The 16,528-nt window shown below is 35.1% G+C and overlaps 2 protein-coding genes across 6 annotated transcripts in view; both read left to right on the top strand.

The window, feature by feature from the left end:
* Positions 1-16,528, top strand: part of SDCCAG8 (SHH signaling and ciliogenesis regulator SDCCAG8) — a 261,877-nt gene that overhangs the window by 101,936 nt on the left and 143,413 nt on the right. The gene's annotated exons all lie outside the window — the stretch shown is intronic.
* On the top strand, positions 3,978-4,596 carry LOC102998539 (ATP synthase subunit d, mitochondrial-like). Its single transcript, XM_057550168.1, has one exon. It carries the CDS (start codon positions 4,027-4,029, stop codon positions 4,510-4,512), a length of 486 nt encoding a protein of 161 aa, XP_057406151.1. The 5' UTR covers positions 3,978-4,026; the 3' UTR covers positions 4,513-4,596.

Genomic DNA, 16,528 nt, shown 5'->3' with positions numbered 1-16,528 from the left:
CCAGAACGCTAGGCACTGTGGGGTAATAACTAGAAGACCCAGGTCCTGCCCTTAGGGGGTTTATATTCTAGTTTAAGAGACAGAGTACACATTTGAACATGCCTTAAAAATACTTGCAAAGTAGCATATCGACAAGTGCAAATTAATGTAGTGTGAACTTCATGCTGGCTACAGCCCATAAGAAGGAGAATCTGGTTCCATGTGTGTGATGCAATAAAAGCTTTTTTTTTTTTTTTAAATAGCATCTTCCCTAAGTATGCCCTAAAGCATTGTTCATCATACTTAGATAAATTTGTGTTCTTATCACAGGCTAACCAAGAATTCTGAGAAAATTCTTCACCCTGGCATATGTCTAATAAATCAGCTTCTTTTGTTCTTGTGCTGTGTGATGCTTGAATGGAACAAATAGGATTATGTAAATAATTTAAAATATCTCCATTTTATAAAATGTTATCAACTTATTATTTTTCTAAAACACCATATAAAGTTAATTTCTCCATTTAAGATTATAATTATGTTTGTAAGATCAGAAAATTAGCAGTAAAAAATTGAGTTTGATTTTTTTGAACAAAGAAACAGTTCCACATCAATCCAGTGAATAATACCAAGTTACAGATCCTTGGGGCATTTAGCATTATTAACTTTAATAATGATTTGGGCTGTGGTTTTAGGTGGCAGTATATGTATATCTCATTCATAAAACCACTATGGAAATTCATATGTTCAAAAAAGTCATTTGATTTTCCAGCAAAGATGATAATGCTATTCACCATAATAATATATTTTTTAAAAAATCAAATATGCACAGAAACAATATATATGAAAGTAGCAATATAGGGCTATTTAGAGATAAGGGCACAAATAAGAAACAAAACAAGCCCTTTTAGAAATAATACGCCTTATGGGATAAATATTTAGAAATAAATGTGTGCCTTTGGATAGGAATATAAAACTGTAAAGTGAAGTCAAGAAATATTTTTGTGTTTTAAGGAAGTCATAAGATTCATCAACTATTGGTCCTAAAGAAATACAATTTTTGCCGTGTTTCAATTTCAGTGGATGATTCATATTTTGGTCCTTAAAAAATTTGTGCATGCTTATTTTGACCTTAAAAGTTGACCCAGCCTTCTAACCTTACAGGTTATCTTCTCTGATTACCAAGTCTGCAATTCTGGTGACTACCAGGTGGCAGCAGTTCTTTGAATATGTTTCCATGCAGGCCGGCAAACTGAGTGGTATTAGACATAGGACAGCTACAGATGCTTTTTTTTTTATAGTCCATAAATATTAGTACCAATATCCAGTATAAATATTACTAATTACTACATATGTATACATTTAAAAAAATATTTATTGTATAAACATAGACACATTCACAGAAGCCAATAATTCCACCACCCAACAGAGCAAATTGTTTTCATTTTTCTGTTTTACCTTCTACTTTTTGTCCATATGCATATATAATATTTTCAAGTAGTAAACATAGCCTAGATGTAATTTTGGTTTTTACTTTTTCCACTTAACAATATCTTAAGCATTTTATGTGTTGCTGCCTTCTCTTCATAGATCACTTTAATATGGCCATTTACGTGTACTTTCAAAGGAAAGTGATAAGTCATATTTTGAAGAGAACAGATACTGTTATAAATTTAGAATCCTTTTGCCCTAAACTTCACTCATTTTTTTAACTCAATAACCATATATTGCATGCACTATGCTGGCCTAGAATGAACTTCTGTTCTTAGAAAAGGGAGTATATAAGACAGGTTTGCAAATAAATATATGTCAAAGAACATAATAACTATCATTAGCAAACTACCAAAGGGTATGATGATTTAGGAGAAGGAGAGACGACAAACTTGAAGGTTGGTAAGGATGTTGCCCACCATAGATGGGAGACGAAGGCATTTAGGTTGGAAAATGGCAGCTTGAGCAAAGGAATGGGGATAGACACGCAGGGGAAGGAGATGTTCAAGGAATGTATGTGTCTTTTGATTCCATAGCATACTTGTATCACTGACCTCAGTATCTCAAGTGCCACGTCTCTGTTATAAAAGATTGCCCATAGAAAAAAGTCTTCTATAAGGTTCAGAATCCCAAGTAATTGCCTACATATAACATGCCGCATGTCCTACAGTCAGGCACAGAAGTCATATCATATTTTGGGAATATTTGCATAAGTTTTTTGTTTCCTTTGTAGTGTTTTCTATGTAATGAGACGATTTTAAGATTTTCAACATCATTTTCAGATGGCATACAACAAAATGTCTTCTTATTAACAGTGTTAGAATCAAGTAGGATTAGTTTTCTAGAAATAAAAGAATTGACAGTTACTTTAACAATTTGTAGAATATTTCCACATGACTAATAATGGAAGGTGAAACACAGAGTGTACAGGGTAATATTTTACCTGTGGACTGTGAGTCCAAAGACTTGATTTGACTTTTCAGCTAACTTCCTGAGCAAACCTCTCAGAGCCTCATTTTCTTTCCCAGTGAAATGAGAAGCTTGGATAAGTGAAAGCTAAGGTTTTCTTTATGTCTAAATGCCTATGTTTTCAGAAACATAAGAGATATTTCTCTGTTGTTCTTAATTATGAATTAAGTATTAATAAAATCAATAAAATTACATGGAGTCTCAAGTGTCATTCCAAATTTCCCATTCACTCTGATTTTATAAAAATGACACTTCTGTTATGATAAGAATGAAATTTTACTGTCATCAATTTTAGATTATATTCTTTTCATTATGATGAATAGTAGAACAATGAAACATCTAGCCTTTTAAACAGTTGAATTTAATTACAAGATAGATACCATTTAATCTGCAATAAGGATTAAAGTCCTAGTCTGAATTAAGAATGAAGGTCTATTGGAAGGATTTTAGACAACAGCAAACTGCCCAAGGTAGTATTTTGGAAGAGTAGTCACTTTTCAGGAAGCCTGCAGAATTAAATACCCTCAGTCAGAGTTTTGTATCTGTGTGAACCCATGACCCCTGGGAATAAATTGGTAACTCCTTTGGAGAAAAATGGCATTAATAGTTAATGCTTTCACTTTCAGTTTTTCCTTGGTGCTCTCATAAATACAGCCATGGAATGAAATGCTTTGGCAATTCTGGATCTAGATGACCTAGAATATGATCATATTTTTTTGTATTTTGATTTTTTAATCATCAGAATGAGAACAAGTTTTTAATTCTCTTAGAGATTTCACATATCCCTGGCATGTTCCTCTGACCCTCATTGGAGTACAGTGTGAGAGGCTGCCCTAGACAGAGATTCTAGATATAACTGCAGGCTGCTCATGACTATTAATAAATTGCAAGATGTTTAGATTTTCATGCTGCTATTCTTAAGAGATGGTCAAGGTAATTTAACCCTTCTTGTTGTTAACATCTGTATTTAAGAGGATCACTTACACGGACATTTAGATTTTAGGGCAAAGACAAGAAAGCAGCAGTGTCCTTATTTCTGGCCTGCTTTCTGACTGCCCTGAGACTTTTTGGCATTCCCTGTGGAGAATAGAAAATTCTTTTCTGTATAGAATCTCTCTACTTACAACTGAAGTTCTGATATTCATTCATATTCGTCCTCTCTCTCTTTCTCTCTTCTTCCCCTCCACCCCCATCACCACCCCCCCCACCATGGTAATAAAACATGCAAGTAATAGCATTGGCCTGGCTTCAGAAGTCATGAGTCAACTGTGGTTGAAAGTTCCCCATAAAGTACAAGGGAATGCTCGTGTCTTAGAGAGAGTGGCAGCCAAGGAAAAGGGGGAGGTAAAAACTTTTAGGGAAATCTTAAGAAGATGGAGGAGAAAGAATTGTTGAATTCTTTGACATGAAAGATTGTCCCATCATTGCAAGTACTACCTTTTCTTTTGGGTCCTTCTTTCACTTGCTCAGAATTATCTGCATAGAAATCTGAATTCACTCATTTAAAAAAATTTATTGAAATATAGTTGATTACTTCCGTTTCTTGGTGCTGTGGACTGTGGGCCTCCGGGGTCAGTGAAGGATCTCTAGATGGCTGGACGGAAACTTGCTCTAAAAGCCATTGACTGGGTACCTTTTGGGGAGATCATACCCCACAACCAGAAGGCTGTTGCTAACTCCCTGAAATCCTGGAATGAGATCCTCACCTCCAGGTTGGCCGCTCTGCCTGAGAAGCCACCTGCCATCGACTGGGCTTACTACAAGGCCAGTGTGGCAAAGGCTGGCTTGGTGGATGACTTCCAGAAGAAGTTTAATGCCCTGAAGTTTCCTATGCCGGAGGATAAATATACTGCCCAGGTGGATGCTGAAGAAAAAAAAGATGTGAAAATTTGTGCTGAGTTCTTGTCTCTCTCTAAGACCAGGATTGAGGAATACGAGAAAGAGCTGGAGAAGATGAAGAACATAATTCCATTTGATCAGATGACCATTGAGGACTTGAATGAAGTCTTCCCAGAAACCAAATTAGATAAGAAGAAGTATCCCTACTGGCCTCACCAGCCAATTGAGCAATTATAAACTTGAGTCTGGGAGAAAGCTCTGGCCCTTGAATTGTAAACTCTGGACATTAAAAATAATTATATAGTAAAAAAAAAAAAGAAATATAGTTGATTTACAATGTTGTGTTAGTTTCAGGTGTGCAGCAAAGTGATTCAGTTATATATATATATATAAACTACATATATAGTTATATATAGATTCTTTCCCATTATAGGTTTTTACAAGATATGTTATACAGTAGGTCATTGTTGGTTATCTGTACATGTAGTCGTATGTACATTTTAATCCAAAACTCCTAATTTATTCCTCCCCCGCTTTCCCCTTTGGTAACCATAAATTTGTTTTCTATGTCTGTGAGTCTGTTTCTGTTTCGTAAATAAGTTCATTTGTATCATTTTTTTAGATTCCACATATAAACGATATCATATGATAGTTGTCTTTCTCTGTCTTACTTCACTTAATATGATAACCTCATACTGAGAGGTAATTGTCATATCCTAATTTGAATTAGAAACCTTAGGGTGTCATTTTCAACTTGTCTCTACACTTACGTTTATCATAGAAAAATAGGGCTGAGTCAGTGTTTCTTCCCTAAGTAATTGAAAGTCCACTGTGTGTACAGTGATTGAAGCTGTTTAAGGGTTTATATATCAAGAGACAGATGTTTTGGTCTAAAAGGGGATTTAAGGCAAATGATGAATCAACTATCTATTTATATATTTAAAAATCTAAAGACAGATATCTTTGTGTGTGTATATATATACAGATATATGTATGTATGTGTATATATATTTAGATATAGATATATGGCACATATATCTCACTAATACATAATACAAGAAGTGTGACTTACTGATAAGCAGGCTTTTCTTGAGCAGAGCCTGAAGTCTCTAAATGCTGAATTTAGGATACCTTTGACTTACTTCATCAGCCAGGAGAGAACAAAGGACTCTTGAGTTGTTCCAGTTATAAAAACAAGAAAAGGAGAGTAGAGGAAAAGGAAAAAAACAAAGTAGGAAGAGAAAATGAGAAAGATTTTAGAAGGCATTCTAAAGACATTTACACTAAGAACAACTGGGCTTTCACCTCTATTTACTCTGCTTCACATTCAACTATAACTTAGAAGGGGCCAACATGACCACAGATCCATCATTATACTCTATCCGTATTTTCAGGAGGGATCCATAATCATGGATTTTTTAAAACTGTAATTGCTATAGCTCCTTTTCGCCACCCCCGTTTCCCCCAACCATTGCTGGTTGTTAAGAGTAACTTAATATAGCTTGGCATTTTTCAGAAGATGCTTTCTAACCACGTAGCAATAAAATTCATGAAGGTAATTTTTATCTTTAGTCTCCCTTGTTTCAGTGGCTTCATACGAAGGATCAAAGGGAGGACATCAGATAGTAAAGGGCAGTAGCTTGGTGGGTACTGAGAGCCAAAAAGACTTTAATGACTTAGTTTGGCCCCTTCATTTCGTAAATGATTAGACTGTGAGTAAGCTGAGAGTTAATACCTCATTTTAATGCATTCATTTATCTAACTAATAGTTACTGGTAACCTATTAGGTGTCACTAACAAATAGGCACTGGGGTTGCATTGAAAAATAAAATATATGTATTGCTCATACAACTCTTATAGTCTGGTGAGAAAGTTGACTGTGATAAGATGAGGGCTCAGTGGAAGGGTAGCTTACTTTGGTGGGAGAGAATTCAAAAAGATTTTACACAACAGTCAATCAGTTTTCAACATGGAAAATAAGAAAATTCAATGGGTGAAAAATAGTTTTTCAACAAATGGTGCTGGGAAAACTGGATATCCACATGTAAAAGAATGAAGTTGGGCCCCTACCTTATATTATATATAAAAATAAATTCAAAGTAGATAGAAAGACCTGACTGTAAGAGCTAAGCTTATAAAACTCTTGGAAGAAGACATAGGCATAAATCTTTGTGAATTTGGACTAGGCAATGGTTTTTTTGGATATGACACCAAAAGCATAAGCAACCATAGAAAAAAAATAGGTAAATTGGATATCATCAAAATTAAAAACTTCTGTGCTTCAAAGGACATCATCAAGAAAGTGGAAAAAACCCCCACAGAATGGGAGAAAATTTTTACAAATTACCTATCTGGTAGGAGACTTGTTAACTAGGATGTATAAAGCAGGCTTACAGTTTAATAATAAAAAGATAAACCATTTCCAAAGCAGGCAAAGAATCTTCATAGATATTTTTCCAAAGAAGATATACAAATGGCAAATAAGCACATGAAAAGATGTTCATCATCATTAGCTATCAGAGAAATGCAAATCAAACCGAAAATGAGATACTACTTCACACCTGCTAGGATGGCTATAATCAAAAAGATAGATAATAACAAGTGTTGACGAGGATGTGGAGAAATTGGAGCCTCACACTGCTGGCAGGATATAAACTATGCAGCTGCTTTGGAAAATAGTCTGACAGTTTCTCAAAAGTTACCCTGCAATTCTACTACTAGGTCTATACCCAAGAGAAATGAAACATGTCCACACAAAAATATGTTCATGAGGGACATCCCTGGTGGCTCAGTGGTAAAAACATGTTCATGAGGAACATCCCTGGTGGCTCAGTGGTTAAGAATCCACCTGCCAATGCAGGGGACACAGGTTCAAGCCCTGGTCCGGGAAGATCCCACATGCTGTGGAGCAACTAAGCCCATGTGCCACAACTACTAAGCCTGCGCTCTAGAGCCCGCAAGCCACAACTAGTGAGCCCGCGTGCCACTACTACTGAAGCCCGCGTGCCTAGATCCTGTGCTCTGCAACAAGAGAAGCCACCACAATGAGAAGCCCCCACACTGCAACGAAGAGTAGCCCCTCCTCGGCGCAACTAGAGAAAGCCCGCAGGCAGCAACGAAGACCCAATGCAGCCAAAAATAAATGAATAAATTTATAAAAAAAAAAAAACATGTTCATGAGTGTTCATATCAGCATTATTCATAATAGCCCAAAACTGGCAACAACCCAAGTGTTTATCAACTAATAAATGGATAAATAAAATGTGATTATCTATATCTATGTCTATACAGCTATATGTTGGCAATAGAAAAGAATGAGGTACTGATACATTCTACAATATGGCTGAACCTTGAAAACATTATGCTAAGTGAAAGAAGCTAGTCACAAAAGACAACATATTGTATGATTTATATGAAATGTCCAGAATAGGCAAATCTGTAGAGACAGAAAGATGAATAGATGCTTGGGCTGAGCAGGTTGGGGGCAAATGGGGAGTACTGCTAATGGGTATGGAGTTTCTTTTGGGGTGTTGATCAAGGTGATGGTTGCACAACTCTGAATATACTAAAACACATTCAATTATATACTTTAATGGGAGAGTTGTATGTGAATTATGTCAATAAAGCTGTTATTTAAAAAAAAAGATTCTACCATAAAATTCATATTTCAACCTAGTCTGGAGGGGAACAGAGAGAGTGGGAAGGGAAGGCCATTCAGGCAAAAGGGACAGAATATGCAAAGACACTGTTCCATATACACCTGGAGGGCAAAAGGAGGCATAAGAGATGAGGATAGACACCCTGAGCCCCAGAAAACTATTATTTGCCAGAAGTGTCTGTAAACTACTATGAAGTCAGAGTCCATATATTATTCATCATTGTATCCCTGGTGTCCAGCTCAGAGAAGGCCTACCATAAGTTTTATCTGTTAGTTCAATGAATGAGTAAATGAATGCCTAAGTGAACTAAAGAATGATCTTTAAATAATTAGTAATAGTACCTAAACTAGATGACAGATCCTCTAACTACTAGTTTACCTTTGTTGTGCTATATCAGGCAGAAAGTTTTTTAAAATTTTTTATTTTTATACAATTCAAAAGGTTACTTTCCATTTACAGTTATTACGAAATATTGGCTTTATTCCCCATGTTGTACAATACGTCCTTGAGCCTATCTTACATTCAGTAGTGTGTACCTCCCACCCCCCCACCCCTACGTTGCCCCTGCACTGGTAACCACTAGTTTATTCTCTATATCTGTGAGTCTGCTTCTTTTATGTTATATTCACTAGTTTGTTGTATTTTTTAGATTCCACATATAAATAATATCATACAGTATTTGTCTTTCTCTGTCTGACTTATTTTACTTGGCATAACACCCTCCATGTCCATCAAATTTCATTCTTTTTCATTCTTTTTTATTCCATTGTGTGAATATGTATATATATACACATATACACACAATGTATATGTGTGTATATATATATGTGTGTGTGTGTGTGTGTATATATATATATATATATATATATATATATATATACACACACACATACACACACATATATATATACCACATCTTCTTTATCCATTCATCTGTTAATGGACACTTAGGTTGTTTCCATGTCTTAGCAATTTTAAATAATGCTGCTATGAACATTGGGGTGCATGTATCTTTTCAAGTTGGTGTTTTTGTTTCTTTCAGATATATACCCAGGAGTGGAATTGTTGGGTCATATGGTAGTTTTAGTTTTAGCTTTTTGAGAAACTTCCATATTGTTTTCCACACTGGCTGCACCAATTTATATGCCCATCAACAGTGTACAAAGGTTCCCTTTCCTCCACATCCTTGCCAATATTTCTTATTTGTAGACTTTTCATTTATAGCCATTCTTACTGGTATGAGGTGTTATCTCATTGTAGTTTTGATTTGCATTTCCCTGATAATTAGTGATGTTGAGCATCTTTTCATGTGCCTCTTGGCCATCTGCATTTCCTCTTTGGAAAAATGTCTATTCAGTTTTTCTGCCCATTTTTTAATTAGGCTGTTTTTTTTTTGATATTGAGTTGTATGAGCTGTTTATATGTGTTGGATATTAATCCTATATTGGTCATATCATTTGCAAATATGTTCTCCCATTCAGTAGCTTGTCTTTTCATTTTGTCAGTGGTTTCTTTTGCTGTGCAAAAGCTTTTAAGTTTAATTAGGTCCCATTTGTTTATTTTTGCTTTTATTTCCTTTACTTTAGGAAAAGGAAAAAAATCCAAAAAAATATTGCTGCAATATATGTTAAAGAGTGTTCTGCCTAGAAAGTTTTAAAATCAGGATGAAAATAACTTCTTTTATAATGATATTTAAATTTCAGCAATTATATTTGTTTAGAGTGTTTGATCAGTCTTTTTATATGCTGCCATTCTGGTAAGTGTATAATGATATCTCATTGTGGCTTTAATTTGCATTTCCCTAATGATTAATGATATTAAACATCTTTTCATATGCTTGCTTGCCATCCCTATATCTTCTTCCACTATATCCACTGCTATACTCTAGCTCAAGGTACTATCATTTTCACTGGTGTTATCATAGTAATGTCCTAATTGGCTTCCTTTTTTCTGTGCTTCAACCCATTTTAGTCCCTTCACAGACAGCAGGGACAAATCTTGTCCCTCTTCTGATTGCAACTATCAGTGGTTCCCTACCTTAGTCGTGGTAAAAGCCAAAGTCCCCACAATTGATGTACAAGATACTGCACAGTCTGGCCCTCCTGTTACCTCTCTGCCCCTCATCTCCTACTTTTCTCCTCCATCACTCTGCTCTAGCCACATTGGCTTCCTTGCTGTTCCTCAAACACATCAGATACAATCCCACTTCAGGGCCTTTGTCCTTGCTATTCCCTTTGCCTGGAACACTGTTCCCCATGATAGCCTTATGGATCACTAGCTTAATGCCTTCAAGTAATTGCTTTAATATTTCCTCTGTGAGCCCATCCCTGACCACCTTATTTTAAATTGTACACCACTCCCCCAGTACTCTTTTTCCCCTTTCTGCTTTATTTTACTCCATATCTTACTCATTTATTGTGTTTGTTATCTATTTTTTCCTTGCCACAATATTAGCTTCATGAAGTCATGTCCCCCCTCAGTCCATACACAACATATTAGCAAAGGCAAATGTGAATTGAATCACGTTGTTCTTCCATTTAACAACTTGGAGTGTCTTCCCATTTGCATTTAGAAATATAAATCCAAACTCTTTTCCATAGCTTACCAGGCCCTGCATAATCTGATCACCAGTTGTCTTAACATCTACTCTTCCTATCTACTTTTCCTTTCTGCATTCACTTGAGTCTCATGGTTTTCCTTTAGCTTCTCAAAGATGCCAAGGCCTTTGGACAAACATCTGCCTTATATGTTCTTCTTCACTCTTCCTGTGCTTAACCACCTCTTTCTCTTTCTTTGGTTTCTGTTTAAATGTCTTCACTTCTCTAACTATTAATGTATATCCCCTTGCACCACTCCATTATTCTCTCATAGTACCTTGTTTCCTTCATGGAACTTATTATAATTTTTTATTATTTTTTTTTACTTAAAAAAATCTGTCTTTTCCATTGGAATGTAAGTTTGAGGTCAGAGACTTTTACTTGTCACATCCACTTTTGTATTCCAGTGCTTCAGTGCCTAGCATACAATTAGGGTCACAGGAACTGGGTGGGTGGGTGGTTAGGCAGCCGGAAGTTCAGACCCTGAAAGTAGATTGCCTAAAGTCAGATTCTCACTTTAATATCTACTACCTGGTGAACTTGGTCAAATTACTTAATATATCCAAGCCTCAGTTTTCTTATCTGTAAAATGAGGATAGATAAAATTACCACTTTATAGTGTTTTGTAAAAACCTTGAGGTAATCTCTTAGCCCAGTGCATGACATTAATAAGTGATCTATAAATATTAATAATTATTATTTTTACTAATGCTGTTATGATTATTATTCACATTCTCTATCTTCATTTCTCTCTCCTGTGTTCTATTTTATCTAGTTGCTTTAAAGAGTCATGATGATAACTAAATATGATATTTTTGGTATGACCTCAGCAGTACATAGAAGTGGAGCTGTCATCTAAGCTTGTATTAATCTAGCTTCAGAGCCAGTTATCATTAGGGTTATGTGTTTATCAAACATGTCTCATTGCGAACTCTTAGTGAGCTTAAATTCAGTTAAAACCTCTAATGGCATAAGTCTACTGCCCTACAATTGGGCAGTAAATACAGATATTTGCATTTGTCTCTCTGAAACTTGATCGTTTTAGTTTGGACCTATGTGTCAGCTTGTCTGAACCGTTTTGGACTCTGTTTTTAACATTTCACCATAATAAATTAGTCCTCTCAGGTTTTTGTCACAGGCAAATTTGATCATCGTATCATTGGTGTCCTCATTAAAGTCAGTGGGTTAAACCGTATAACATGAAAGGCAGGGCAGAGCCCTGCAACCTGTAGCTGAAGACTTCCTTATAGCTTGGTATTTTCCATTCTGCCTTCCGTATGATTTTTTTTAACTGATGTGTTTGTTTTCCTGTTTAAGATTCAGACCATTTACCTTCTTCAAGATAATTCTAGTCAAATCAAAAAATATTTACTTTTGTACCTACTATGTACTGTTAGTGTGCTTAGGTACCACTGAGCCATGTGACAGAAGATTATAGTGGTGGCAAATTATGAAAAATTAGGCATGGGTGACTAAGAAATCAAAGTGCCTTTGTAAATATGGAGCGGATTAATAGTTGGCAGGATTTAAACCTGTGCTGGGAAACTCCCAAAGGAAGGGGAATGGGCCTGCCTGGAATTCTAATTTCTTCATCTAAATAATCTGGATAAATGGACTGAATTGGAAATTTAAGGAATTAGAGTCTACAAAATCATTTTTTTGAGATTTCTTCCATTGATTCTGTTGACCTACTCTCATTTTAAAAGTGTTATGTCCATATACATATATCAAATCATTATGTTGTACACCTGAAAGTAATACAATGTTATGTGTCAATTATATCTCAATACAAAAGTGTTCTGTCCTAATCATTACCCTATATTTATCTGTTTTATACCTATTTCATTTTCCTCTATGAAAATGAGTGAAAGTAAGAATTATGTGTTTTGTAATTGTCACAGCATATTCAGTACTGCATATGAAAGTGTTTTCTAAGCTATGAAAAGCTGTATACATACGTAGAGCTTTTATGATTGAATAGATGGTCAATAAATTGAATAGATGGATTTACTCCTTTGTATGTGGATGCTATTAATTTGAAAGAATCATACTCCAAATATTTATTAACTAAAGCATCTACTTTACATTGAAGCTTTCTTGCCAAAATTAGTTAGAAGATATAGGTGATTTTAGAGTTAAAGCTTAGTACAACGAATTCTTAAGTTCCCCAAATAGTATTTTACAGAAATATTTACATAATCCACAGCTAAAGTGAATTTTCTAAAAACTCCCCATTAGGTGAGATTACGTACACCCTGCCTCAGTACAGAAGGATTTTTTTTTTTCAATCAGTTGTGTCTCTAAAAATAAAGCTAGTTTTGTTGTTATTTTAACAACAAAATTTTTTGCTGTTTCCTCTTCACATAAGAACATCTCATTAATTTTGGTGAAAATCCTCCAACAAGATAAGATTAAATTGTCCAATTTTCCAGTGGAAGAGGATCCATTTTGTGTCACGAGCAGAGTAGCAGCAAAGAGGTGAGTTGAAGACAGACATGCTGTTTCAGTGGTCAGAATATTTTGAATCCAAGTATAAACGTTCAGGGAAGAGCCTGTAGGTCTGAATGCTCTAGGAATGCTTTCAGTAATGTTCCACTTCTCTTACTCTTTAGAGTTTTAGAGCCAGAGCATTGATATATGTTCTCTGTAATCAGGTACACCAAGGAGTAATAGAAACTGGGTAGGTAGAAAGAGAGGTGACCTCACAGAGGTCCAGTGTATTTGTATGGGGAAAAACAGGAGCTGTATTCCATCACCTGTACTGTTAAGTGTCCAGACTCCTTGGATAGGGGTTTCCTTTTCTCAGTCATATGGAACTGCTTTAGTAAAAAATTAAAATATGATTTCCTATAAAATAAAATCATTCCATTTGAAGTAGGGAGATCTTGAATAGGTTTGAGCTTTTCTTGGTTTGAGAGAACAGAAATATTTTGTACTAAACAGTAATGTTGATAAAAATAAAATCCAATAAAATATATTTTTCCCTAAATTAAGAAATGATGTATATTGTCTTATGAAACTAGTTTTTTAAAAAGGGGGTTTGAGTATTAAACTTGTTCTGATTCTTAGAGATTGACAGAATTTAACTAATAAGAGAATACATAGAGCAAAAAGAAAAACTTCTTGTTGAATAACAGTTGTCAGAGAAGAAACAGATGATATGTTTTCTTTATTGCATTTAAAAAATTAATTATTGCCAATAGAAGCTTGTTTGTGCTCATAACTGAGTTAGCTTTGTGGTTTGGCATTATTCCATGTTTGAAGGGAACTAGGTATGGGCGAAGAGCATGAAGCCTGGGTTCGAGTCCAGTTTAGTGGGCCTCAGTGGGTCAATCTCACTGGACCCCAGTGCTCTCATCTGTAAAAGGAGGGGATAGATAAAGATGATAACTGAGGTGTCTTCTACCTTTAACTGTGTTCTTTTTTAAAGGCCTGTGTTTTTATTAAACAAAATCTTGATGTAAACAAGGGAGTTAAACTCCCAAATGTTTTAGGGTCCTTTTGGTTGGAACACTTTTTTTTTTTTTTTTTTTTAAAGAACAAGCAGATTTTTTTTTTTTAGTTTTATTTATTTTATTTATTTATTTATCTATGGCTGTGTTGGGTCTTCGCCTCCGTGCGAGGGCCCCATCCAGCCGCGGCAAGTGGGGGCCACTCCTCATCGCGGTGCGCGGGCCTCCCGCCATCGCGGCCCCCCGCCTCCCGTTGCGGAGCACAGGCTCCAGACGCGCAGGCTCAGCAGCTGTGGCCCACGGGCCTAGTCGCTCCGCGGCATGTGGGATCCCCCCAGACCAGGGCCCGAACCCGTGTCCCCTGCATTGGCAGGCAGACTCTCAACCACTGCGCCACCAGGGAAGCCCCTGGAACACATTTTTGTAGACGAAATATAGCCAGCACAACATTTAAGGAGGAGAAATTTTATTTGATAAATTAAAAATGTACACTGAAGTCTTGAAAGTTAGGTGCAAAATTGCCCAAAACCTATCTTGTATTTTCCCTTTAGGAATCAGAATTTTTAACCAATATTTTTCTGACAACTCCTATAAAAGCAACATGGAGTATAAGAGTTTTAATTTGTTCTAGTTGAAAAATAATAAAAACGTGTACAGCATCTGAGACAAAATAGTTATGCCAGCATTTCCTGTTTTTCTAGGTAAGAACAAATGGGCTAATTTATTTTACACAATTTTTAATGGCTGATAAAGTAACTGAAAAATCATGCTTGTTATTGGAATAGGAACAGCTTTATTTAATAGGTTTTTTTTTTGGAAATTGTGATTTTGTAGTTGTCAGTACTTTTATATCTACTCTAAAAACTTTTTGGCTTTGAAAAGTATACTTGAATATTATATTGGTATTCCTGTAACGATAGTATCTGAAAAAATACTACATTTAAAAAAAATACTACATTTAAAGCATTAATGGAAAATATAGGAAATTATTGAAATTCCACATTGCACTGAACTTTATGCTGCAATTCGTGTAAAATAATAGTCTCAATTTTGAAAAAAACTATTTAATTTGGAATTATAAATGATATCCTTGATGTCTTTTAAATATTTTTAATCTCATAATGAGAACCTGACATCATTGTAAATACATTTAGTAATAAAAAGATATTTTATAAACCATAAATACATAACAAACTTCACATATTTAAATTTACTTATAATGTTTCTGGTGGCAAAATCAGATATAAGTTTAGAATTAGCAGTATTTTCAGTTCACTTAAATTTATTTATCTTTATAGATAGATAAATATAATAAATAAATATAAAGATATAAGGATATCTTACTTGAAAATGCCTTTCATTCTCTTGCTTATTAAAATTGTTTTAGTGTGGTTTTATATTTACTCGTATTTTTCATTTGTGTTTAGTCACATTTCTACACATAAAGAATGCTGCACTATCAAGAACACTGTAATTAGTAGTGGGCAATATGACCAGTTATTGTAATCATATATTCTAATATATTTTATTTTATTTTTTTAACATCTTTATTGGAGTATAATTGCTTTACAATGGTGTGTTAGTTTCTGCTTTATAACAAAGTGAATCAGCTATACATATACATATATCCCCATATTGCCTCCCTCTTGCGTCTCCCTCCCATCCTCCCTATCCCACCCCTCTAGGTGTTCACAAAGCACCGAGCTGATCCCCCTGTGCTATGCAGCTGCTTCCCACTATCTATTTTACATTTGGTAGTGTATATATGTCCATGCCACTCTCTCACTTCGTCCCAGCTTACCCTTCCCCCTCCCTGTGTCCTCAAGTCCATTCTCTACGTCTGTGTCTTTATACCTGTTTGCCCCTATGTTCTTCAGAACCAATTTTTTTTTTTTAATTTTTAGATTCCATATGTATGTGTTAGCATACGGTATTTGTTTTTCTCTTTCTGGCTTACTTCACTCTGTATGACAGTCTCTAGGTCCATCCACCTCACTATAAATAACTCAATTTCGTTTCTTTTTATGGCTGAGTAGTATTCCACTGTATATATGTGCCACACCTTCTTTATCCATTCATCTGTTGTTGGACCCTTCGGTTGCTTCCATGTCCTGGCTGTTGTAAATAGAGCTGCTTCTAATGTATTCTAATGTATTTAAAATTGAATTATTCTATTGGAAAATATTCACAGCTTTAATATACAGAGCTATAAGGAACAAAATTATACCCAAAATTTAGTAATATAATCTGAAAATTATGGGTAGACTTCATTTAACATGAATCCTGGAGCCTTAATATTAATGCTTGTAAGACATTTTCTGCTATAAATTTTTATAAGAGCTAAACAAGAGTATGGCAGTAATTTCTGTTATTTACCATAGCCCAGATGATTATAAATTTGAGGAGGAAATGATATAACAGTTTAGATGTATCACTGGGTTTGCTTTTTAATCAAAATGATAGAAAATTAGTTTATATTTTAATAGTTATAAAGGACAAGAAAGACAGAGTGAGATGAAGAGTAGACAGATTGGATATATATTTG

The sequence above is a fragment of the Balaenoptera acutorostrata genome, chromosome 1 (genome assembly GCF_949987535.1).
Source record: "Balaenoptera acutorostrata chromosome 1, mBalAcu1.1, whole genome shotgun sequence".
Lineage (NCBI taxonomy): Eukaryota > Metazoa > Chordata > Mammalia > Artiodactyla > Balaenopteridae > Balaenoptera > Balaenoptera acutorostrata.
Note: the sequence above shows the minus strand (reverse complement) of the source record. Positions and strands in the feature narration are given on the sequence as shown.

What these genes read in the sequence shown, in the direction of transcription:
- LOC102998539 (XM_057550168.1), top strand. Translation starts at nt 4,027, where the DNA reads ATGGCTGGACGGAAACTTGCTCTAAAAGCCATTGACTGGGTACCTTTT.